The following is a 25,294-nucleotide window of genomic DNA, read 5'->3' as shown; positions in this document are numbered from 1 at the left end:
CTATATTTCATTTATACTTCACTTTCCTCCCCAATGGTGACTGAAAGTGGCTTCGAGGCAGAAGGTATTGACAAAGAGTGTAGGGCTGGTGTCAGAAGTCAGCATCATTGGGCACAAGTGCTTCCAGAAATAAAGGGCCCAGTATAAGTGAACGTATTGATGATTAATTGTAGTATGGTCACTTTGGGAGACCCATGAATCAGGCAACTGCTAATAGTTCCCTATAAGAATTCCCATTATGATTTTTCATCCACATATCTGAAGAACTGGTTTGTCATGAAAGTAAACTTCTGCTTTAGTTTGCTATTACAGACTAACACAGCCAACCTTTTGCAATCATTAGAGCTAGAAGCAGAGAAAGGAGAAGTTCACAAAACTATTCAGCCAGTCTTCCACAGAGTTTGAAGTGGAATCCAAGCTCCCCCAAAGTCCTTTTAAATATGTAGGAAGAGAATGTTATGTTGCAAATGTGTAGACCCTAAAACTAGTACTAGATCAGTTACCAAAGGAGAAGGGCATAGTGTACTTGAACATGTCAGGGGAACAAATAATTTCAGAAGAAAAGATGAAGCACGAACAAAGGGGATGACAGACAAAATGGAACTCTGTAATAGTTTAATGAGCCAGAAGTAAAAATTAGTCTTCTCTGGGAATGGGAAAGAAAGTGGGTCATGCAGAAAGCCACAGCAAGCAATGTTGCCCTTAGTGAGAAAAGATAATAGGGACTCTGTTGATCAGAATGCATGTTTTATAGAAAGAGTTGCTTTCAATATGCAACCACATAACATTATTTCATACAAAAGGGGGGTTCCTGGTGGCTCCCATTTCATTCCCTGTTGCTCTGCCTGATGAACTAGTTCTTCCCCATTCCCCAATCTACCTCATCTCCCAGTTGCCTCCTCCCTCCTGAAGGCTCCTAAATTCCTCCTCCCAAAGCTACAAAATCAACCAGTTTCTCTTTCCTCTCCTTGGGCAATCCCTACTTCTTCCTTTTTAAGCCATGTCTGTGCATGTACAAATGCTGGCAGGTTCCTTTTTGCGGGGGGGGGGGGTTAAACCGGCTATTTTTGGGAGTAACTTTATGTTTTTCTGGATTTTTGAGCCACATGAGAGGGTCACCCATCACTGTTAGATATATAATATATTCCAGACTACTCCACTTAATCCATGTCCATTGCCCATGGAAGACACAGAAACAGGGTAACATCATTTTAAGATTACTAATCACTCAAGCCATTTTTGCTTTATTTCTGGAATGAATTCCAAGCATAATGGACAGCCTTGAAGAGTGGGTGAAGTCAGTTTAAAAAGAGTCCTCAAACTATAGATGTAAACCTGGAGGTGTGAAGGTCATAGGGCTGCCAAGTGGGGGCGGGGGGCGAGTAAACCCCCGCTTTGGAGGCCGCCGCGGAATCGGGCCCCGGGGGGAACTCCGCCCCACGAAGCGCAGCATGGCTGCGTCACCAGAGGTGATGCAACCACGTCGATCACGTTGGGGGTGTGGCGATGATCAAGTTGGGGGTGTGGCTCCAATGCTGTCCGACGATCGGGGCCACGCCATCAACATGTCAACGTAGCATGTCACTTCCGGTGACGTCCCGGCGGTGCACGCGTATGTCGACCGACAGCTCCCGGAGCCCGGCTAGGCTCCCTGGCTGCCAAGGTAAATAAACTTGGCAACCCTAGAAGGTCACATATTAGAGAACAGAATGAAAGATAGGATGGATCAAGACCATGAAGTGGCTTAAACCTAAGGAGAAGAGAATTTGTATTGTAGTGGCACTGGAGAGAGCTAGCCAGGAAGAAGCAAAGCCTATTAAACCAACCTTACAAGGCATCAGGGGTTTCAAAGGCTTCCTTGATTTTATAATGGCTAGCTATCTCAGCTTTTTTCATGGAAGGACAGACTAGAGGGTCATCAGAGGAAAACATAAAATAGAAACATGTAAGTGTATTTTAAAATATCCAATTTATAATAAAGTACAATTTTAATAAATATTAATAAACATCACTTTGGAACTAATATATGTAGTATTGAGCCAATGGGTAGAATAATGTCCTCACATTTTTCTCTAGAAGTTCTAGATGCTTACTTTCCCCCCTTTAAATAGAGATTGGAATATTCCTGAAGGAGGATAGTTCTGGAAGTCTCCCCCACCCCCACAGATATGGCTTTGACTTTTATTGTAATGCTCAGCCCTACCTTGGCTGAAAACCATATTTGCTGAAAGGATGTTTACATGGTCACTGCAGATCTGCAGGGTTTGATTTTTGTGGCGGGGGGGGGGGGGGGAGGCATAAAGGATGACATGAAATCTAACCAAATGGTTAGCTTTCTCTTGGGGAGAAAAAAAGGTTATTGGAATAATGCTTTAATGCCAGTAGCTTATAACAGGAGCCCTGGAGTGCCTTGCCCTCCCTGAACAGAGCCGACGTAAAGTATGACCTTGTTACAACATAGGCAGAGCTTTTGTACTTCAAAAATTACAGTTCTTCACTTGGGCAGTCCAAATTCTGCAGCAAGAAAAATTGACCTACGAACCAATGTCATTATAGGAACTAAGGAAATTTGGATAGATTTCCCTATTTGGCCTATTTTTTCCACTAATACCAGAAACGATAAAGTTTCAGAACCACGATCCATTTACCAAATGAAACCTTGTCAGTCGGCCAAGACGGGCATTGCTCACACACGTTTAAGGCCAGCAGCACAGTTTTAAAGACTTTTGACCTTGTCATGTGGCTCTTTTTTTGGGGGGGGGGGATAAAAATTAAAGTTGGGAATTCCAGGATGCTGAACTCTGTGATCAATACTAATTTCTGATCTCATGAATGGGGGCTGTAGACAGGTCCTTATGGGAGCGTATAGGACCGACCCCCCCCCATGTAATGCTTTGTCTATCAGAAATGCTACCACCAACTAGTTATTCCTGCCAGTTGCTTTTCTGTTGTTGTGATGAGAGCAGCCAGCTCAAACATTTCTTACTTGAGCCTGTGGTGCACTGCAGGAACAGCTGGTCAGGCATTATGTGGACAGAAATTTGGGGCAGTGAGGAGAATGGATGTTGTCACCACTAGAGGGAGATCTGCAGCTCAAAGCAGGCTATCTCTGTTTCCTTGCCTAAATTTCAAGTATTCCCCCCCACCACCCCAAGTTTCCCTTTCTCCAGCCACTGGAAGAAGGAAATTAGCTTGGCCACTACTTTATGATGTCTGACTTTTACTTTTGAATTTTTGAATGACATAGGATTTTAAGTAAGCTAGGTTGCTGGAGATCTCAAGTTTCATCCTGGAGTTCCAAATTTCTGGGTGTAGATATATTGGTTTCTTTGTTTCTTTCCCCTACCTTCACTGCTGACAATAGACTGTGCCAAAGGGGATGCTATACTCTGCATTAAGAACTTGAGAAAGTTGTATATATTGTCTGTCACCTTTGAAAGCAGTTTGTTGCTATCTCGGCAAAAGCTCTGTGTGTGTGTGTTTGGTTATATTTATAACAAAACCCAAACCATTCCTGCCTAATAATTCAATAATTATTTCAAACAATAAGCTCTGTCTTAACTCATGACAGGTTAGCCCTTTATTTAACAAGCAAAAAAAGTTCTGGCTACCATGCAGTGTTCCCTCTAAGCTGAGTTAGTGTGAGCTAGCTCACACATTTTTGTCTTAGCTCAGGAAGGATGGCTCCAGGGCAAACTAATTTATGCAGAAGCCAAATCGCTCGCTCACAACTTTAATGCCAGTAGCTCACAAAGTAGAATTTTTGTTCACAAGACTCCACAGCTTAGAGGGAGCATTAGAATATAAGAAACTGACTGAAGTAGGGAACCCCGCCCCCAAAGTGCCCAAATTCGGCCGACATACCCGACACAATGACTTTACCCAGAGGTGACGTCATCGTGCTGGGCACGTCGCAGGGGGGAGACTCTAGCATTCGACCTGAAAACTCTATGGTATCATAGAATTTTCAAGCTGAATGCTAGAGCATCCACTGGCGGTGTGCCTAGCATGAGGACGTCACTTACGGGTGATGTCATCGCAGGACACACCTGCTATGTGCGCATGCAAATGTCCTGGACCAGGACCAACTCCCCCCCCCAAAAAAGGTAAGGGACCTGGCAACCCTTCCTGCCCTCCAGCCCCCCAGTCTCCGGCTGCCGCCCAGTGACATTATTTTTGGCATTAACCCAGGAGAGAACAATTTTAAAGCATTTTGTGCACTGCAAGTAAGATCAAGAAAGAATTACAATAAAAAGTTTTTTTCAATACCTTGATTTTTCTTTTCTGCTGCTACTGCTGTTGTGGCCCTGATTTCTTCTTCATTAACCCAGAAGTGACATTGACTTCAATCTAGGGCCTAACATGACTCCATGCAAACTATATTCAAATCATCTTAACAATATATAAACAAAATAAGCTGATCAGTAATATCTCAGTTTTTGAGATATCCAAAGCTTGGTCTTCCAGTGAACAGTGTGGCTGCCACCACTACTGCGGAAACTCTTTTATCACAACCTGGTAGCATTAAAAAAATTCATTGATAAAGAAGAAGTAGTTACAGCATTACAGGTAGTGGTGGTGGCAGCAGAACATTTTTTATTATTATTTTATTCAGTTTATACCCTGCCCTCCCCTGCCTTTTGATGCAGAATTTCCAAATGGGAAATAGCTATGGTGATTTATTCCCAAGGAAAGGATACTCTGCACATACTCAGAATCTTTTTAGTGCAAAATTCAAAAATCTCATCTAAAGCAAAGTATTGAATCCTAATTGGATAGCAAAATCACCACATGTAGCAATCTCTAGCTGACCATTTTTCTGTAGCAGAACAAAGTTTGAGTCCAGTGGCACCTTTAAGACCAACAAAGTTTTATTCAAAGTTGATTTATTGAATAAAACTTTGTTGAACTTAAAGGTGCCACTGGACTCAAACTTTGTTCTGCTGCTTCAGACCAAAACGGCTATCCCACCTGAGTTTTTCTGTAGATCACACTGGGACAGTAACTTTGCCGCTTACCAGTAAATGTTTGCCATCTGGAATTATTGTCATTTAAACATTATTAGAAGATATGCTTCCCTAGGTGACTAGCAGTGCCATCCTAAGCAGAGTTACACCTCTGTATATCCATTGAAGTCAATAGGCTTCCAAGGATATAACTTTACTTAGGATGTGCCACTTTAAACCTGAGACAGAGAAGTCTTTAAGCTTTAAACAGAGTATATTTTGGTTTTTCAGTTTATTTCTTTGGAACAGGAAATGTGGTGGCTTGAAAAAGGAGGTTGTACTGACAAAGATACTTCAAACAGAAAAAAAAGAGTCTTGAAAAACATGTGTTGGGCCTTAAGTCCCGTCTCAGAAATTCCCTTGATGGCTTGCCTCAGGTCAGGTAATTTTTTTTACAGGCAGTTGCTTGATGGCTGTGAAGCAGATCCTGACTATAAGAGGTCACATTATACGACAAGTATCTTATTGCAAAGTGTCAAGGGCCATGCTGGACAGCATTGGAGCCAAAACCTCTGTGCAGCTGCGCTCTAAAACATTGGTTAATGAGGCTTTTCTTTGCATTTTGTTTTTGAAATAAACACTTCTTCCTGTCTCGGGCAACAGACATGTATGCAAACCTTGTTTGCTCAGAGAGTTTAGCCATGTCGCTTCTACCTCCAAACACAACAGTGGCAGTTCTGAGTATTTGCTGGCGTGTTGTCAGATTGCCTCAAAACCCACAGCTCAGAAGACCCAGTTTTTGAAATCTGATGTTCTCTGGGGCAGGGGCTGCTGCTGAGATCTCAGTCCAGACAGTTGGGAGGGGAGTCTTGGTTTCAAAATACACCCCCTGGACACGCCACTCAAACCTGCAAACCAATGCAGAGAACATCTACGCTGGACGTAAATAGAAAGCAAGGCCAACAGGCTCTGAAAGGAAAAGCACAAGAAAGGCCCTTATAAATCGGGGACGAGGGACGCAGCCAGATTCAGCTGTACTTTTCCACACACACACACAAACACACACACACCCAAATGGCCTTTGAAAGGGGAAGAGCTGTTGACCTCAGCTTTGGGTCTTGGCAGCCATGGAGGATGCTTTCAGCAGCCTCCAGAGCAAATAAAGGAGAGAGGAAGGGACTCCGTGTACTGAACTGGAGTGGGGGGGGGGGCAGAGCAACATGCTATATGCATTAGACAGCAGCCAAGTCCAAGGGAAATGGATTCCCCATTTTATCTGTGTCTATCCAGGGCTTCTAACCAGAAAGTATCTGTAATGCTATAAATGTCCACCACATTTATAATTTGGTGGGAAACCATACTGCATGAATTCCATTAAGATCCATATAGATGGGTATATATATTTCCGTCACATGAAAAAAACGTACATTATGCAGAAAAAAACTGAAGAACAGAATAGCAGGTGGTCCTCCAGATAAATACAGAGGCTGAAGCATGAATATTTTCCCAGTTGGTTTTACGATAAGTATTTGTAAAGTTCGCTGCAGGTGTGAATGTAAATACCTGGAAAATTCAGGCATCAAACGTTTATTTGAGATCCATCATTTTAGGTGAAAAATCCATTAAAACAAATTCTACTGCAATCTGGCATAGAAACAGCAAAAGAAACATTTATATTCAATCTGAAACATATTGAATGTTGGCAGAAAAAAATCATCCACGTTTTCATATTTCAAATATGCTTATACATATTGGCATTTCAAATTTTGAATTGGTAATTTGGAGTTCAAAATTCGATACTTGTGTGTCAACTGTTTTGTGACTTTTCACATTTAACAGCAGACCGCAGCTTCGGGTGAGTGACTGCACAATCCTATGCATATTTATTTAGAAGTCAGCTCCACTAAGTCCAACAAGGCTTCGCTCCAAGAAAGGATCCATTGGATTGCAATCTGTGTTGAATCTTGCTTTTCTTCTGAGCTAACTTGATTTTCAACATAAAAAGACAGGGTTTGAAGCTCAAATATCACACTTCTTTTTTCTTAAGCAGCAATTATTCAGCGAAATATTTTTTTGCATTGTTTGAGGCTAAGCCTAATGGAAATATGTCTATAATGTTTGGTGATCTCAGAACTCTAACATTCAGCATAGCCTTAGAGCCCTGTATTTAAGGATATTTTCATTTTTATTAGATTTCCCCCATTCTCTGTGACCGTATCTGATGAAGGGAGCTTAACTCTCAAAAGCTCATACCCCGAAAACCTTGTTAGTGCCTAAGGTGCTACTGGACTCAAATCTAGCTGTCCCCATGTTGCTCATCCATCTTGTGTGTTTGTGGAACTTCACAGGCAGCTAGAGAACTACTAATACTTCATCCTCAATCGCAACCAACAGCAGGGGATGGCAAAATGAAAGACAGGGTTTTTTGTTAAAGCAGCAGAACCATCTTGGAAGTGCTCTCTTTGCATTCCATGCAAACCTGCCTTTTTTGTCCAGGGTCAAGCTCTGAAAAATATGTTTCTTCATGTTTGCTGTAGAAGCCAGGGAGAGAATCCGCAAGACTGACAGCTGCATGAACATTTGATTGATCATTACCGATTTCAGTTATGATAACAAAGAGAAAGCCTATTGCAGCTGAAGAATTCATTACCAGCTGTGTTTTTATATTACAGCCAGGGCTATTTTTGGGCAGGAACGCACAGTGCACAGGAACGAAGTTCCGGCTGGCTTCCAAGTTGGCCACGCCTAGCAGGAACTCATTAGCATAATAGGCCACACCCAACAGCAGAAACTCATTAGGACTGGCTACATTAGGGGTGTGTGGCCTAACATGCAAAGGAGTTCCTGCTACAAAATAGCCCTGGGTTTTGATAACAAACAAGGTAAGCAGAATAAGAAGCAAAAGGTGGGTGTGGCTGGATGAGCACACTTCTTGTAACATGTGGGTGTGGCCTAATATGCCAATGAGCTGTGCTGTCATGGGTGTGGCCTAATATGCCAATGAGTTTCTGCTGTTGGGTGTGGGCTATTATGCTAATGAGTTCTTGCTGGGCTTTATCTACAAAAAGAGCCCTGAAGCTGTCTTCATGCTCAGCCACACAAATCTGCTACTATGAGTACAACACTGCCATTTCTGGAAGATTATCAAGTTCATCTCTGCACACCTGTTTGATATTCTTACGGATGTCCCTTCCCTGTTCAAAGCAGGAAGTGATTAATGAACAGTAGATGCTGCCTGAGCTGTTGTGGAGGCATTTGCTGCTCCCATGATATTTGGTCTGGTTGTGATTCCATTACAGTAAGCATCAGCATATCAATACTCTATGAGTGGCTTTGCAGATAGTCAAGGCAACTCATATAGACTACATTTGTCATTTTACAGCATAAGAAGACTAGCTTAGGTTTTTTCAGCAGTGTCTAACCTCTGCCATACATACAGATTCTTGCCAGGCATAACAAGTATTATTTTTTTCTCCCCCACAGTTTATAGCACCTTACATGGGTTTACATTAGATATGGTAGAGAAGAGAAAGTTGCCAACCTTACTTCAGGTTCATGACCAGAGCCTTGAGTCCCGAGATCTGTGTCAGTGGAGGGACTACTTTACTTGGGGAAAGACCTACGTTGTCCTCCCTCGAGGTCCAATTTCAATTAACGAGGTTCATTAATTTAACAGGCCAACATGAAATTATTCTGAATGCTTAAGTGGAGCTCTGCGGCTATCATGTGTTTATGCACGTATCGCTTGGAGTTTAAAAAAAAATAAATGGTGGCCGTTCAGGATGGTCTGGAGCAGACCATCCCGACTGGCTGAATGCGCGCTGGAATGATCAGATGGAGGAAAGTCCATCATTGGTCCGTCAGCAAGCAATAGCACCAGACTTTCACTGGTATCTTTTAAGTATGGCTCCCTGGTGGGGCAAACAGACTGATCACGGAAGCAGCACCTTTCCCAGATGTTGCTGTCTGATCGTTCCCTTTAAATCCACCAGGCATTCGTGCCTGGGTCAGATGTAAAGACCCGTCTGAACACGACCTTTGTGGGCCAAAACCTTGCAACTCAGGGACCATCCTTTTTTTCCTGCCACAGGTTAAAAGCAGTATAAATGCAGATACATATTATAGTCCCTCACCTATAAACACCACATCCTTTTCTACGCTTGGGATCTTCTGCAAGTAGAGACAGGATTGCTCTTTTCATACTCTCCCAGCTATAGCAGTCTAATTTTTCCTGCAGCTGCAACATTCTTCTGTCTGGTGTTGAAAGACTAGCCATTACATACTGAATTGCATGGCATTTCAAAGGAGATTTGTGAAAATGTAGATTCCACAAAGGGGGTGGGGGTGGGGAATAGTTTCTCTTTAAAGTCATGTAAACTAATCCCCTCCTCATAAGAATAAAGCTTAATAATATTGTGGCTTTCTTTTCATCTCTTCAAGATCTCTAAGTTCTTCTCTCAATTTCTGTTCTGTTCATTTCTGCATTACGTTCTTCAGGTAAAATATACTTGTAAATATAACCAATTGGAGGAAGCTTACTTGGGAACCTTTATTTCTCCTTGCTCCCCCGAAGGTCCACAGCAGGGTGCTGTAATTAACAGTACAATCCTAAACTGAGTTACACTGTCAGTTGTACCTGACAGTGGTGTAGGGGGGAAGTATTTATGAATTTCCTGAATTGTGCAGGGGGCTGGACTAGATGACCCTGGAGGTCCCTTCCAACTCAGTGGTTCTATGATTCTATACCTTTCCAAGCTCACTGAGGCCCCGTTCACACGAGGCGATTTGGCCCGGGAACGGGACAGTTTGGGGCCGGATCAAACCGGCGCGATCACACCACAACATCTGGGAAGCGTCTTGCTTCCGTGGCCGAACTGTCCCTTTCCCGGGAAAATGCGCCTCAAAGTGAACCACCTACCTCGGTGGTTCAAATGGATGAGGCGCCTCTTCCCGGGCGTCTGATCGCCGGCGCGTCTTTGCGCCGGCTCAAGCCCGGGCCGGAGCCGAACTGCGCATGCTCCGACATGCGCAGATCGGCCGGCTCCCGGTTAGAGCCGTCTTTTCTCTCTGGCGTTTGATCGCACCGGGGAGAAAAGGCGGCTCGGCCGGGGGATCCGTGGGATCCCGCCGAGCCGTATCAACGTTGGCGCGGCTTTTAAAAGCCGCGCTTTAAAGAGCTTTTCCCCTGCCGTGTGGCAGGGGCCTGAGGCAAGTATTACTATTTGCATTAGCAGAGATAAGATTATAAACGATATACTGAAGGGTACAAATAGGACTGCCAGATCTTTTGCTGGAGATGGTTCCTACAACTTTAAATATTCCATTTCCCCCATTTTTTATTGTCTGCTTGCTGTGGGACAAAATTGGAGTCCTGCTAGGCACAGCAGGGTAACAAGAGAGGACCAATTGAGGAACTGAGTGGGAGGCACAGCAGGATCCATAGAGGCACTAAGCAGGCCTGTTTAGGACTTCAGTCTTTATCAACAGCATCATGCATTTAAAAGCACTGGTACAGGGTCCAGAGGAGGTGATTCTGGGTATAATCTGGCCACCAGTTGTCTTCTGTGGGGTTTGTACATGAGTTGTTAGGCACAGATTCCAGCTTTTAAATCATTTCAGTTACTTTGTTTGAGGGGGAGTCTTTAAGGATGCTAATCGTTGTGAAAAGCTTGATGCCAGTTGATACCTTAGAAACAGATAACAATTCTAATAGTATCCTGACTATTGCATGATAACAGCCATAGTTTTCATTAAAAATATAGCACAAAATAAAGTAAAATAAAATCTATAATCCGTTATTTCCAGTAATTTAAGTCATCTTTTTTTCTCCCCTCTGCATATGCAGACTTCATTGAAAGATGCAGGCTTGGATTTTCTTCCTCCTCTGCCTGGCAGGGAAAGCCCTGGCCGCACCGGTAAGTAATAGAAGTATCTCTTTCTTACAATGGATTTCCATTGTTTCTGTCCACAGCAGCAGCATTTGCAGATCTTATGAAAGTAGAAGTTTCTGGGCACAAATATATGATAGAGTTGTCACTTTGGGACCTTACTTGTAGGAAAGTTACAGGAAATGTTCACAGTGTGATGCCCAATTTATGCAGCAGTAGGCAGGCATGGGAGCTGCGGTGGCTCAAGTGGTTAAGACGCTGAACTGCAGGCTGTGGAAGGTCAGTAGTTCAGCAGTTCGAGACCCGGGTGCCGCATGACGGAGTGAGCTCCCATCTCTAGTTCCAGCTCCTGCCAACCTAGCAGTTCGAAAGCAAGAAATTGCAAGTAGATAAATAGGGACCACTTCGGTGGGAAGGTAACAGCGTTCCGTGTGCCTTGGTGTTTAGTCATGCCGGCCACATGACCACGGAGACGTCTTCGGACAGCGCTGGCTCTTCGGCTTTGAAACAGAGATGAGCACCACAACCCTAGAGTCGGATTCGACTGGCTTTCGAGCAAGGGAACCTTTACCTTTACTAGGCAGGCATGTATGTGAGCTGCTTGAATTCTGAAGAGACCAGTTCTAAAGACTGTGGTTCACTCTACATTTGCCCATGAGTATAGTAACCTCCAAACACACAGGAGAAGAAAGACATTTCACACACAAACACTGCTCCGGATGGCTTCATGGGAAGAAGCCCCTCAGGATCACCTCTGCAGTCAGGCAGGCTGGGAATGAAGCAATGCAAACAGCAGTGGGGGAGGGAGGGGATTGATGTATGGCTCAGAGACTGGAAACTGTCTGATGTGGCTCACTTTGGTTCGTAACTGAGGCTGAATAACACAAGCTATTGAGCAATAGGCAGAAAGCCAATGGATACAGCCTAGGGGAAAAGATAGTTGACTTTCTGCATGCCCCACCATCTTCTAAAAGTCCAGGATCTCTGTCAGGAAATAAAAAGTGGCAACCTTTGAGTGCTAGATCCAAGAGCCAGCTTGTCAAACAGGCAGTGGTCAGAATGTGCTTTTCGGCTATGTTATGATGTTCATAGTAAGTCTGATCTAGGGTACTTGAGTGCCGTCCACTGTAAGGCCTGAGACACAGTAAGGCCACATTCCAAACCAAAGTGACATAAGGACCTCACTAACTCCCATCTACCACAGGTCCTTTTTGGTTCCTACAGAGGCAAAGGGGAGCATTATTTTAAAAGTCCACTGCTTCCCTCCAGAGAGGGTGGCTGTGGCAGGCCCAAATAATTCATGGGCTTGGGTCGGGCCAGAAAGGATGCTTGTGCGCATGAGTCCGAAGCTGGAGCAGGGAGTGGAAAAGAAGGAACTGGTGGTGCAGGAGAATGGGGAGCATCCGTGCCTTACCTCCTTTTCTCTTCCTTGCAGCAGGAGGATGCATCAGAAGATATGTATGTAGTGGCAGAAGAGCCTGTAACAGAGGTATGATATTACGCAACACTGACTCCCTTTCATTTCTGACATGCAAAATTATCCGTGCATGCCATGCCAACATAATTGGTCCTGATGATCAATTGTCAAATTCAGTCCTCATCCCTTTGACCAGAAAGAAAGAGTTTGCAAACTTGACATAAGAATAACCAGAGTCTTTTGGCTCTGCTGGCAGCAGACACGGGGCCGGCTTCTTTTTGTCTTTCCTCTCGATCTCTCCGGGGGGGGGGGGAATTTGTTCTCATATTCATGAGACAACAGGGTCTGCATCAAATTGTAGTTAGGTCCCATTCCCTCCCTCCATCCACTCCTAGGCTTGCCAAGTCCCCCCGGGGGGCGGGGAAACCCCCGCCCTAGAGGCCCGTTCCCCGCCGCCGGCGGATCAGGCCCCGGGGGGAACTCCACCCCGACGTGCATGTCTATGGTTTTCCCTCGGATGGTCGTGGCCCCGTGCCCAGCATCGTCACGTCACTTCCCGGTGACATGGATGCGGCGCGCGCTCCGGGATCAACCCGGGAGTCCCCCACTCCGGAACGAGGTGAGACTTGGCAACCCTATCCACTCCCCATACTTTCCATTACCCTGTTTCCCTGTATAGAACAAGGAAAGAAGCTGCAGTGGGAAAATTCCTCGAAGCCAAACACAGTCCCCCCCCCCCATGCAACAATCTGTAGGAGAGGAGGAGGAGTGGCAAGATTCAGTGTTAGCTTTCAGGAAAATTAGCTCTAGTGATAATTAAAAGTTGCCAGTAGCAACTAAGAGCTGAAACATTTCCCTGGCTCTGACCTTCCTGGGCTTTTACTAATGACGATGTGCATTTATGGATTTGGTATCCAGGTTGCAGAAGTCAGTGGCCGACAAGAGCGCAGTTCTAACGGATGTTTTTCCATTTGTCTGCTCAGGAGCCTGTAGGCGTTAACCCAGTTCAGGTGGAGGTGGGCGAATTTGAAGAGCCTGCTGTGGATGTGGAGGAGGTGGTTTCTGAACGTAAGTGGTTTAACATTGAATACCAAGCCCTGCTGCTCAAAAGCAAAAAGCCAATTCACACATGATCCGCGTAGACTGATCATGTGGGCCTCTGCTACAGAAGGCTGCTGGCAGCCAGAAGCAAGCTGAGCCAAGGAGTCCCTGCAGGGCTGGCAGCACAATTTGGTCAGCTTGCCTCAGACCCAAGCCATGATGATGATGGCAGTGAGTGTAGGCCTTTCAACAAGCCTTCACCCATTGCCATCATCATTGAGGCCTAGATCCAAGCCCAGCAGATTCTGCAGCACTGCAGGGGCCCCTTGGCTCAGCTTGCTCCAGTGCTGTTTTGTTTGTTTGTTTGTTATATTATTATGTATTAATTAATCATTAAAACCTTTGAATCCTATTTTCCTACATGGCTCAAGGAGGGTTATGATATATAATTAAAAGAATAATATCCCAGTCTGCTCTTACATATGAAAGTTTGTCTTAAAAAAGAAAAAAGGGTATGTGTAAACATATTATGTGTGTGGAACAAATGCTTGCATTATACCAGGAACAGATCTTGGGGAGCCAAAGCTAGCAATGGTCACCATGCAATGTACAAAGAGGTGTTCTAGAGAGGGGGGAAATCACATAATTTCAAAGAGGAGCTGAAAGAAGATGTGTGTGATTACATGGTACAGGGCTTTCTGAAAGGAAAAGTTACATGTCTGTTGAGGGCAGGCATTCTCTGTATGGAATAAGGCACTCCTGACATGTGATCTTACATGGTGTGCAAGGAAAGCTTCCCACCAGGACATTGTGTGGAGAACGAGTTAGCCATGAACACATGAACCTGCCTTACACTAAATCAGACCATTGGTCTATTAAGGTCAGTTGTTGCCCGCTGTGACTGATAGAGGCTCTTTGAGGTTTCAAGTAGAGGTCATTCATACCACCTAGCACCTGATCCTTTTCTCATAACTAGAGATGACAGAGGCTGAACTTGGCACCTTCTGGCTAGTCCTGGTATAGCCTAAGCTGTGCTGGGTTACTGTCTTGTTGTCTGATGGCATAACAAATTAGTTAGTTATGAAATTGCATGGTAGCTTCTCTCCAGGACTATGCTATAACCTTTTATTTTGTACCCCATGATTGACCTATTTTATTCTTTTGTGGAGTCATGTTGTTGAATTCTCAAGACACCCCAGTCATTCCCTGTCTTAGAAGAGGTTTCGAACAGACAATATTGAGGAGTTGAAATGATTAATCAAAACCAACTGGGGACAAGGACTATTCATAAATATTATCCTCATGCTTCTGTGGAACCCTGGCAGCAGAGAGGAGGAGGAGGAGAGTTGGTTTTTATACCCTGCTTTTCACTACCCAAAGAAGTCCCAGAGCAGCTTACAATCACCTTCCCTTCCTCTCCCCCAGGGGTAATTTCGTAAAAAAAGAGGTGCAGGCTCTCATTAGCATAACTCATTAGCATACGCCACACCCCCTGACATCACCAGAAGTGTGTCAGAAGGCAACATCCTCCACTCAGGCTCCTCTGGACTGTTTTGGATTGCTAGCTATTGGGAGGGGGGGAACATGCAGATCTGTCCTCACAGAGGAGGGAGAGGGGAACCCCACCCCCAAAGCACATGACATGCCCGGCGTCAGCACGTCACCCGGAAGTGACGCAATCACGTTGGGCATGTTGGGGTCGGGGCCACAATCATCCGAGAGAAAACTCTATGGTTTCCCCTTGGATGATTGTGGCCCCGCCCCCAACGTGCCCGACGTGATTGCGTCATTTCCAAGTGATGTAATTGTGGCATGTGCACGCTTCGTGCGCGCGCATAGACTCCCAGACCAAGACTGGACTCCCCCGCTCTGCAACAGGTAAGGACTTGGCAACCCTAGGGGGAACGCGCAGATCTACCCTCACAGAGGAGGGAGAGCTTGTACCTGAAGGCGGGGGGGGGGCTCTGCAACTTACTTGGCTGCTTCTTCCTCCTTGTGGCCCAACTGAGGGTTGCTGGGAGCAGGGAGCGGGGCTTGTTGCATGTGCCCACCCCCTGGAGCTCCACTCCTGTGTGCTCCCACAGGAAATGACCCCTGCTCTCCCCACAACAGACATCCTGTGAGGTAGGTGGGGCTGAGAGAGCTCTGAGAGAACTATGACTGACCCAAGGTCACCCAGCTGGCTTCATGTGGAGGGGCGGGGAATCAAACCCGGTTCTCTAGATTAGAGTTATCTACTCTTAACCACTACGCCACACTGGCAGAGAACAGAGGCCATTGTCTTCAGAGACCACATGTCTTCTGTAGGAGCCTTTAAACTGCAAGGGGGAGATTTCTCAGTTGAAGGGAGAGTAGAGAGAACAGGTGAGGCAGGGCATACTTCCTCTGAGGTCAATGAAAATTTCAGCCATGAACTTTTTTTCACGATTACCCACTTCTTAGGATTCACTGGTCAATTGAATGGCAAAAATGTTAAGTACATTAGACACATGGTTGAATTTCTGCCATTTATAATTGAATTTGCCTACCAGATGCAGGAGTTCTGGTCATTTTCTTATTACCTTAGCCTGTAACATACTCAAAATAATGCATCATGTCTTACTATATAAACATTCTTGTCGGTATAGCCTTCATCTGATGAGCCAAGCAAACGCTGAGCTGGATATTTTGGACACTGATGTTTATGAACAGGCCGAGTACATATCTCCATGATCAGTGCTCACCTTGTCTTTCTGATCCCACTTAGACCCCTGCCAGAACCACCACTGCAAGCACGGCAAAGTCTGTGAAGTGGACGAAGAAAATAACCCTATGTGTGTGTGCCAGAATCCTTCCAACTGCCCACCCAGCACTGCAGTCTTTGAGAAGGTGAGGAGAGACTTGATTGTTCAAAACAAAGATGAGTGAACCCAGGGCAATACAGCAAGGAGTCAGAAACTGAAGCTTGGAGAACAGTGACTACTTGTCTATGGAGCTCTCCGGTTCTATGTTTCTGTTACACAGAGCAGGTGGATGCTGCTATTTTGAGGTTGCTCCCAGTAATATCTGCAATTTATACCAATATAGTTAGGGTGAGAATCATGTTTGTTTGTTTCTTAACCAAAAGAGCAATGCCTATCCTACTCCCAATTTTGGTATGTAACCACATTATCCACCCTAACCATATGAAGAGAAATTTCAGATGCTACTGGGAGCAATTGCAGGATGGTAGACCATGCCACTCCAGAAAACATACACACAAGTCCTTGGTCATGGCTCTAAAGGTAGTTCATCTTGGTGATGTCCACGAGTAAAGACTACAGCAATCAAAACAGGACATATTTGGCTGAGGGAGAATGCACGCTGATCGAAGTAGTGGATAAGGCCCTTGGCAATCTGAAGACTGCAGTTCTTCTCTTCGCTGTTGCCAGTCTTGACTAGTGAAATCTGTACAGCCTGGGTAATCTACGTTGCTGGCAGCTGTGGTAAACAGATTCCTGGAGGAGGGTTGTCTGTTTATGAAGATGCCCTCCCTGGATCCAAGTAGAGAGGCTCATTTCTTGAGCCTGGTAATCAAAAAGCTCCAGGAATTCTTGGATGTGTATTTTCTGGGCATACACTAGTCAGGTTTCAGAGTAACATTAGCATTGGTTGCCCTAGCTCTGTATCTAGAGATGGCAGACACTCTAACTCTGCATATTCTTCTAGACCCTTTGGTGGTTTTTGATATAATACACCATCAAATCCTTGTAATCTCCTGAGGCAAATGACAGTGGCATGAGAGGCAGTGCGTGGCCTGGTTCTGCTCCTACATGACCGGTCAGTGATAGTGTGTAGCAGTGTTTACTGTGCACCCTAGACTTTGTCCTATAGGATAATACAAGGTTTTCATCTTGTCCCAGAGGTCCTTTTTCACCTATATACAATTTCTGGGAAAGATCAGCCTGCAATGTGATTACTGATAATACCCCACATTTCTCTTTTTCATCAAATCCAGAAGCTGAAATGAATGCTTAGAGGAGGTTTTGGGCTAACTAGTACAGACTTAATCCAGACAAGACACATTGATGACAATGGGTCTCAAGAATGGCTGGTTTCACCAGTTCTGAATGGGATTTAAAAAGGTAAAGGTAAAGGTTCCCTTGCTCGAAAGCCAGTCGAGACCGACTCTAGGGTTGCGGTGCTCATCTCCATTTCAAAGCCGAAGAGCCAGCGCTGTCCGAAGATGTTTCCGTGGTCATGTGGCCAGCATGACTAAACACCAACGCGCACGGAACGCTGTTACCTTCCCACCGAAGTGGTACCTATTTATCTACTTGCAGTTTCTTGCTTTCGAACTGCTAGGTTGGCAGGAGCTGGAGCTAGAGACGGGAGCTCACTCCGTCATGCGGCAACTCAGGCCTCGAACTGCTGAACTACCGACCTTCCACAGCCTGCAGTTCAGCGTCTTAACCACTTGAGCCACCGCTCATTTCCTTAAAGAGGGAAATGAGATAGATCTCTAGAGTGTGGGGCACCAGTACAGAGAAGGTATAACTCTGTGACCTCACAGGAGAGTGATGGCTTCTTTGTAGTGCTGCCCACACTTAGAATATGCTTCCATCAGAAGTGTGAATGGCCACTTCTTTCTTGGTGTTCTTGTCCTTGGCCAGGGCTGGCTCTTCAGTGCTGTCTGAAAGTTCTGCTTTGATTTGATGTTCATGTTTTTAAAATGTCAACAATTGTTGATTGCTTTTTAAATGCGTATTTGTGAGTGCTGCTTTTTGGAAACTTATTTTAAATGTTTTTGAATGGTGTGGACTGCTTTGAGTGTCACTTTGGCTGTAGAGAAGTAGTACAGACATGTATCAATAGCCTTCTTCTGTGATCTCTGTAAAAAATTGATCTTTACTACATTTGAGCACTTTCTCATTTCTAATGCAACTACTCTTTTTGCAAAGGTATGTGGTACTGACAACAAGACCTATGAAACCTCCTGCCACTTCTTTGCCACCAAATGCACTTTGGAGGGAACCAAGAAGGGACATAAACTCCACCTGGACTACATTGGACCTTGCAAACGTAAGTTTTCATCCGTAGGAGATTGCTTTTATAATTAGCAAGCATTTTCCAGTTTTCTCCCTGCTTTGTTGCTAAGTAGCTCCATATGTTTGTGGAACACACAGTGGCTGTGATGATTTCTTGTTCATCATGGTTCAACTATAGCTGTCCTGCATAAATAACACACTCTCCAAGTATGGGTATAGTAGAAAAACATGTTGAATGAATCACAAACAGGACTCCCAGGCAAAATTCTGAGCTCGGGGCATAGAGTTACACCAGGTCAGAACACAGGCTATATAGTCCACGTGGCTCTACTGTACTTGGCATTGGCAGGATATTCTGAATACATGAAGCTGCCTTATACCGAATCAGATCTTCGGTCCATCAATGTCAATATTATCTGCTCAGACTGGACTTAATTCTCCAGAGTCTCAGGCAGAAGTCCTTCACATCACATCCTAACTGATCCTTCTAACTGAAGATGCCAGGGACTGAACCTTGAAACTTCTGCATGCTGATCAGATAATCTAGCACTGAGTCATGCACACAGCCCCTCCCCAATTTTCAGCTTCATAAAGTCTCAAGTTTTAAAGCAAAAAGAAGCTTCTGCAATGAACAGATTCGCTGCAGTCCTACACAGTAACGCCACTTAATTAACTTCAATTGCCTTAAGACTGAAGTAGCTCTGTGTAGAATTGCACTGTAAACCCCCCCAGTCTTTAGACAGTGGTGGCCAACCACAAGTCCAGTTCAACCGATATGAGTTTTAAAAAGGAGTTCCAAGTTAGTGATTAGTGACTGAGTCAGAGAAACTTTGTGCTTTCACCATCAGTGCTTGGCTACATGTGTGTATGGTATACATGAAACATTTGCTCAAAATGTGCTCAATTTAATGGAAGTCCAAGGCTTGTCCACAGATTAAGGGAGCTGGTATTCTTTTGCTCTCGCCAGGAATGTTATATTCTGCTGTTTGTGGGAGAAGCTGAATCTGGATCGATCAACATGCTGTAGTTGTCTAAACCTAATCTTAAAGTCTACTCTGATTGTTTAGGAATACAAAAAGTCAGTACATGGCCTTGAATGACATTGCTTCATTAAAAAAGCAAAACTAGGAACTTATGAAAACTGCTGTGGAAGGCAGCCATATGTTGCTACATGACCCAAGGAAGAGCATAGCAAACTCTCTAAGCAGGTCAAGGTAGAAGCACTTGTCTAGTAGGTGTTGTGAGATTACTATGGGGACTAACTGACATCTGGTTGGATTTCAGTCATTCCTGACTGCCATGATGCTGAGCTGGGTGAATTCCCTCTGCGTATGCGTGACTGGCTGAAGAACGTACTGGTCACCTTGTATGAACGTGACGAAAACAACAACCTGCTGACTGAGAAGCAGAAACTCAGGGTAAGCAACAGCAGCATATAAGCACACACTCACAGCTTACTTTGTCCACAGAACGGGGGGGGGGGGTCACCCATGCATCGAAAACATTCAAGGTCAAGATCTACTGACCCAGATCTCACCAAGACCTACACTGACCATATTACTGCCTACACATTTATAAATCCTTCCCATAGACATTGTCACCCGTGTAAACCTTTCCAGTGCACAAAAAGGCATTCTGCTAGTGATTCCAGAGAGAGACTTGTCTTGGGAGAGCAAGGCACGCATCAAATCTCATTCTACATATTTCTGCCAATGGTTTTTATAGTACAGCCTACTTCTGGTGCTCTTTCTGGCCTATTCCAGGATTATTATTTTTTTCCAGGAGCAAAAGTACAACTGCTTGTTGCAGATGGTTTAAAAATGGAAGTTTTATCTTGCTGGACAGGTGAAGAAGATCCATGAGAATGAAAAGCGCCTGGAAGCCGGTGACCACCCTGTGGAGCTGCTGGCACGTGACTTTGAAAAGAACTACAACATGTACATCTTCCCTGTGCACTGGCAGTTTGGCCAGCTTGACCAGCATCCCGTTGATGGGTATGTACCTGCATGGTAGTAAAAAGGAGAGGTTCCACTCCTCCACATGCAGCCAGCTGGGTGACTTTGGATCAGTCACAGTTCTTTCGGAGCTGTTCTCTCAGGAGCAGTCCTTGAAAGAGCTCTCTCAGCCTCACCTACCTCACAGGGTTTGTGTTGTGGGGAGGGGAGGGGAAGGGAAAGGAGATTGTAAGCCGCTCTGAGACTGCTTTGGTTAGTGAAGGGCGGGGTATAAATACAATCTCCTCCTCTTTCCCCTGACCTCAGATAAGCTCTGGCAAATAATTCACCTCCATTTAGATTAGCCCTGAACAAGAATGGACAGACCAGTGGCTAAATGAATACTTAGGGACCTGGGAGGGTTGAGTCCAAAAATGGTTCCACCAATCTCCTGCCATGACTCATCAGTTTTATCTTAAGTTGCCATAATGATAATGTACTTCAGATCTAGTTCAGTCCCCAGCATCTCTGGTTAAATAAGGATCAGGTAGTAGGTGATGTGAAAGACCTTTACCTTTAGACTTTGGAGAGCTGCTGCCAGTCAGAGTAGACAATACAGACCATAACAGAACAATTGTCTGACTTGGTATGAGGCAGCTTCAGGTGTTCAAAATTCCTACACCAGTTTCCCCATCCTCCACATTGGAACTAATGGTATTAATGTGGGATATTCTGAAATAATTCATTCCTCCCATGTAGTTCCCTCATTTCATACATTACTGAGTAGTGTGAATTACAGCCATAAAGAACCAGCATTCATGCAGCTCTTGTAACATATGAGTCAGGATCTTGCGAGAAGGAAGAACTTGCCATTAGCCACAAGGAGGAGACAGGGAGTAGATGAAAAGTGGGAACCACCAGTGGCTCAAATTGCTGCCATGGATGGATGGATGGATGGAGCATAGACTGAACTCACCATTCATGTGCTCGTTGTTTTGATAGGGCCGCAGATCTAGCAAACACAGCACTTCCCAAACACAGCACTTCCCATTGAATAGACATGGGAACTACCCCAGTCTTTAAACAAAGAGTATAAATTGGTGGAAGTGGCAGACTGGTGCAATGAGATCATCCTGCAAGTGCCTTCAAGGGTCATCCTGCTCCAACTCACTTAGGCAATCATTTTGAACAATGGGAAGGAAGGAATTTTTTACACTGAACCTTGTGGCACATTCTAGGTATTGTGATCATCTTGTCGTCTCTTTCAGGTACCTGTCCCATACTGAGCTGGCTCCACTGAGAGCTCCTCTCATCCCCATGGAACACTGCACCACTCGCTTCTTTGAGGCTTGTGATCTAGATGGCGACAAGTACATTGCCCTGGAGGAATGGGCCAGCTGCTTCGGCATTAAGGAGAGTAAGTGCCGTGATGATCCTTAGTAAACCACAGCTGAGAAGATGCTAGAGAAAAATGCAGCCACTAACCCCGGATATCTCATGATGACTCTAGCTAACCACAAGCATCAGGGCTGTGTGCCAAGAGCAGAAACTATATCAATGACTGATTTCTGGCAATACTCTTGATAAGCATTGGTTACAACAACACTCTACAATTAGTGGTGGTTCTCTTGATACTCTAAGTAGTTATTATATCATTTACCTGTATCCCATTCTTGCTCTGCTCTAGAATTAGTGGTGGTTCTCTTGATACTCTGGTTATTATATCATTTACCTGTATCCCATTCTTGCTCTGAGAAGTTCAGAGCAGCTTATATTTGATTCCCAGGCAGTCTTCCTTCCAGGAAGTTTACAGAGCCAGAACTGCTTAACTTCAGCCACTGATTTCCATGGGCTCAGACAGGAGTATTTCCACCGAGGATTTCACTGTAAACATCTTCACATAGTCAAAGTAGGGTCGAAAAGCAAACGATGCAGCAGCCTTCCTGAAGTTAATCAGGTCTAGCTCTGGGCTTCATCAGTGCCTGGATAGGAGATCTGCAGGTAACTCTCTGTGTGCCACCTTGACGTCTCCAATGGAGGACCGGTACAATATTACAGTTAGTTAATCAATACATCAACCTAATTGTTCTGTGTAAGTCAGCAAAGCGCTCGCTTCTTTCTTATGCATTAGCCTGTGTGGGGGGGGGTGGGTGCTTTTCTGTGACTGTTCTGTACTTATTTGCTCATAATTTTTTTTAGAAAAGTTTGCCAGGGAGCCACACTAAAATTGACTGGATTCATGCATAAATTGGCAACTCTGTTCTTATATGTGATCTCTTCTCTTTTTTTTTTTGCAGAGGATATTGACAAGGATCTTGTGATCTAAATTCAGCAGCTTCCTCATCTGTTACCAACAACTCCACGTTTTCTTTCATTTTTTTAACCGTTTGGGGTTTTTTGTCTGTTTGTTTTACTGGGGACAAGGTGCTAATATAGATCTAAACTTATATATTAACGGTGCTAAAAAAAGAGACAGAAATTTGTTGTTAGTAGCCTAATCTATACCACTAGATTACCCTGCTCACGCCTGTGTGTTTCTGTCAGGCCTTTGATTTGATCACATCAGTACAGAAACAAATCTGTTTCTGTTCTAAAGCTGTCTACATCTTCTTCTGACCTGTTCATTTCCTGGTTTCTTTTTTATCCTTAATATGGTTTTGCCTATTTAACTCTCAGGCTAAAGTATTCCAGACCATTAACTCCCTAATTTCTAGAAGGCGAGTAAGGGAAGGTGTACCAAAAAGTATGCTGGGAGATTGGGCTTTCCAAAGCCAACTGTTCATGAGAAGTTTAGATGACCTGGATTGTATTCACTAGTAGGATGGAGAGAGAGGGCAGTGAAAGAAGCCTGCAAAATCAAGAAGGGCAATTTTATAAATTCCATGCCTTTTGAATGTAATAGGATTGAACACATGCTCGCACCAAAGGAACGATTAACAAGAGTGAGAGAGAGAGCAATCGAGATGTATGAAAAAACAGTCCTGTACAACCCCCCTCTAAAATAAAACGTTAAAAATGCTACCTGCTTCATTGACACTGACTGATGTATTCTTCATTGCTGTACTTCCTTTGCTTTAAAAATTAGATTTGGTGCTGATCTCTGTTTGGTGGTGGTTTGTTTACTTGGTCTTCCTGCTCTGATTCATTTGTATCTGAGAAACATATGAAGGGACAAAAACAAATTTCCCCATATTATGCATTCAACCAAACTGGTGTACAGGTATAAAAAACAGAAAGGCAGTTTATGTATACTTATATCAGATTTCTCAATTGATTAATGGCTGTGTTAAAAGGTTGATGATCAACTGCACTTCAGCCTTTCTGCTGGTGTGATTTTGGTCTTCCCTTCGTATCCAGGTCTTTTCTGAAATAACCATCTGCTTTGCAAGGCTAGTTTTAGAAATAAGGCTTCTACTCAAAAAGATATGTATTGTACAGTTTGCTCTGCATCTGCACTTGGGGTGATTCTTTCTTTGTGTGTATTTTTGCATGTGTGTGCGTATGTGTGTGTGTGTGCTCATGCCTGGAAGTCATGGCGACCTCTGGCGACTCCTACAGGGGCATGGAGGACATTCAGAGAAGTGACTTGATAGCCTGCCTCTTGCCTCCTGGCCCTGGTATTCCTTGGAGGTCTCCCATCCAAATACTTGCCAGGGTCTGCCCTGCTTAGCTTCCAAGATCTGACGAGTTCAGGCTTGCCTGGGCTATATGGGTCAGGGCAGTGCTTGGGGTGATTCTTAAAACTTGGGTGGTTGGGAAGTTTCTTCATAAGAAGAAATTGCCAATACCAAAAAAATAATAATTAAAAAGTAGAAAAGACTCACAGGCTGAGAATTCTCTTTTACTTCTGAACGTTCTCTGTGCCATTTGTCCCCACAACGTTCTACAGTCTGAGCAGTCAAAATAACCCTTGAAATCACTATGGCAAAGAAGACTGAAAATGTTTATGTGGAGTTTCCCCATAAGTTTCAAGTCACCCACTTCACAGGAAGTCACATGTGAGGCTCTTTGCTGCAGACTAAAATGTGTGCCGCTGTGTTCCATTTGGAAAAAAAAAATCATTTATTTTGTATTTGGCAAACTGGTAAAAAAAGGCACAATTATATGTGAATCTGACTGAGAAACAGGGACTGCAGAGGCAATTGTATATATTCTTGCTCTGCTGAATCCAGGTGACATCTTTCAATAATATAGGAACCTTCGGGGCCTACATGCATTCCAGATTTACAGTGGCTTTACTATTGTTTCTTTATCCCCAGAACCCCATTAAAGGTAATCCTGTGAAAGTGCTGGCAGTTTCTTAGAGGACTCTACATCTTCATAACAAACTACAATTCCCAAGACTCTCTGGAGGTTTCCATGACATTAGTATAAAGCCAATAGGAAGTGTTTAGGTGAGATGTACCCTTAAAGTTTGACTCCAGAGCTGCTCATACAAGTAAACAAACCCTGTACCTATCTCCCCCCACCCTTTCTAATTCATGCTAGTGTGATTCATGGAAGCACTCTCAGTGAGATGCAGGAATGAGAACTGTTGTGATATTTGGACTGATATTGTCACCAAGATTTGTAAACCTCAGGATAAGAAAAAGTATACAGTACTTATACTGATATGAACTTGCAACTGGACACTCCCATGGAAAGTGAAGGCAGCTTGGCTTGTTTGGGTTTATTTGTATAGAGGGATGCATATTAACTTTGTTCTTCATATGTATGTATTACACATGAAAGGTTCTACAGTTAAATAGAGGAACACATTTCATGTCAAGTTGAGTACAACTCAGGCTTCAGTCATAAATGTAGGAAGTTTTACATATCTCAGCTGATACCACATAGCCCAACTAAGATTCCAGCAGTGGAATAAGCATCCTTTTCTGAGAAGTTGTAAGCAGAGGCCTCTTTTCGCCTGTTGCAAGAAACACCAATTGTTGCATTTTTGCTGTAATTCACAAATGGAATCACACATTTCTTGGCAAAAAACAAAGAAGGCCAGTAGCTTGGTGGTGATGTACATGCTTTATTTACGATAAGTCCCAGGTTCTATCTCTGCTATTTCCACTTA

General features: G+C 44.2%; 1 protein-coding gene across 1 annotated transcript in view; it reads left to right on the top strand.

Moving 5' to 3' along the window:
- Positions 1–23,332, top strand: part of SPARC (secreted protein, acidic, cysteine-rich (osteonectin)) — a 30,852-nt gene extending 7,520 nt beyond the window's left edge. The window contains exons 2-10 of the mRNA XM_015415288.1: positions 10,792–10,861; positions 12,270–12,323; positions 13,235–13,319; positions 16,039–16,160; positions 18,212–18,332; positions 19,583–19,716; positions 20,144–20,292; positions 21,501–21,649; positions 22,530–23,332. Coding sequence (XP_015270774.1) covers positions 10,805–10,861; positions 12,270–12,323; positions 13,235–13,319; positions 16,039–16,160; positions 18,212–18,332; positions 19,583–19,716; positions 20,144–20,292; positions 21,501–21,649; positions 22,530–22,558 — 900 coding nt within the window. The 5' untranslated portion in view covers positions 10,792–10,804 and the 3' untranslated portion in view covers positions 22,559–23,332. The remainder of the gene's footprint in view (positions 1–10,791; positions 10,862–12,269; positions 12,324–13,234; positions 13,320–16,038; positions 16,161–18,211; positions 18,333–19,582; positions 19,717–20,143; positions 20,293–21,500; positions 21,650–22,529) is intronic.
- The last annotated feature ends 1,962 nt before the right edge of the window (positions 23,333–25,294 follow it).

Source organism: Gekko japonicus, unplaced genomic scaffold (assembly GCF_001447785.1).
Source record: "Gekko japonicus isolate JY-2015 unplaced genomic scaffold, Gekko_japonicus_V1.1 scaffold509, whole genome shotgun sequence".
NCBI lineage: Eukaryota > Metazoa > Chordata > Lepidosauria > Squamata > Gekkonidae > Gekko > Gekko japonicus.
This window is presented reverse-complemented; position numbering and strand designations above follow the sequence as displayed.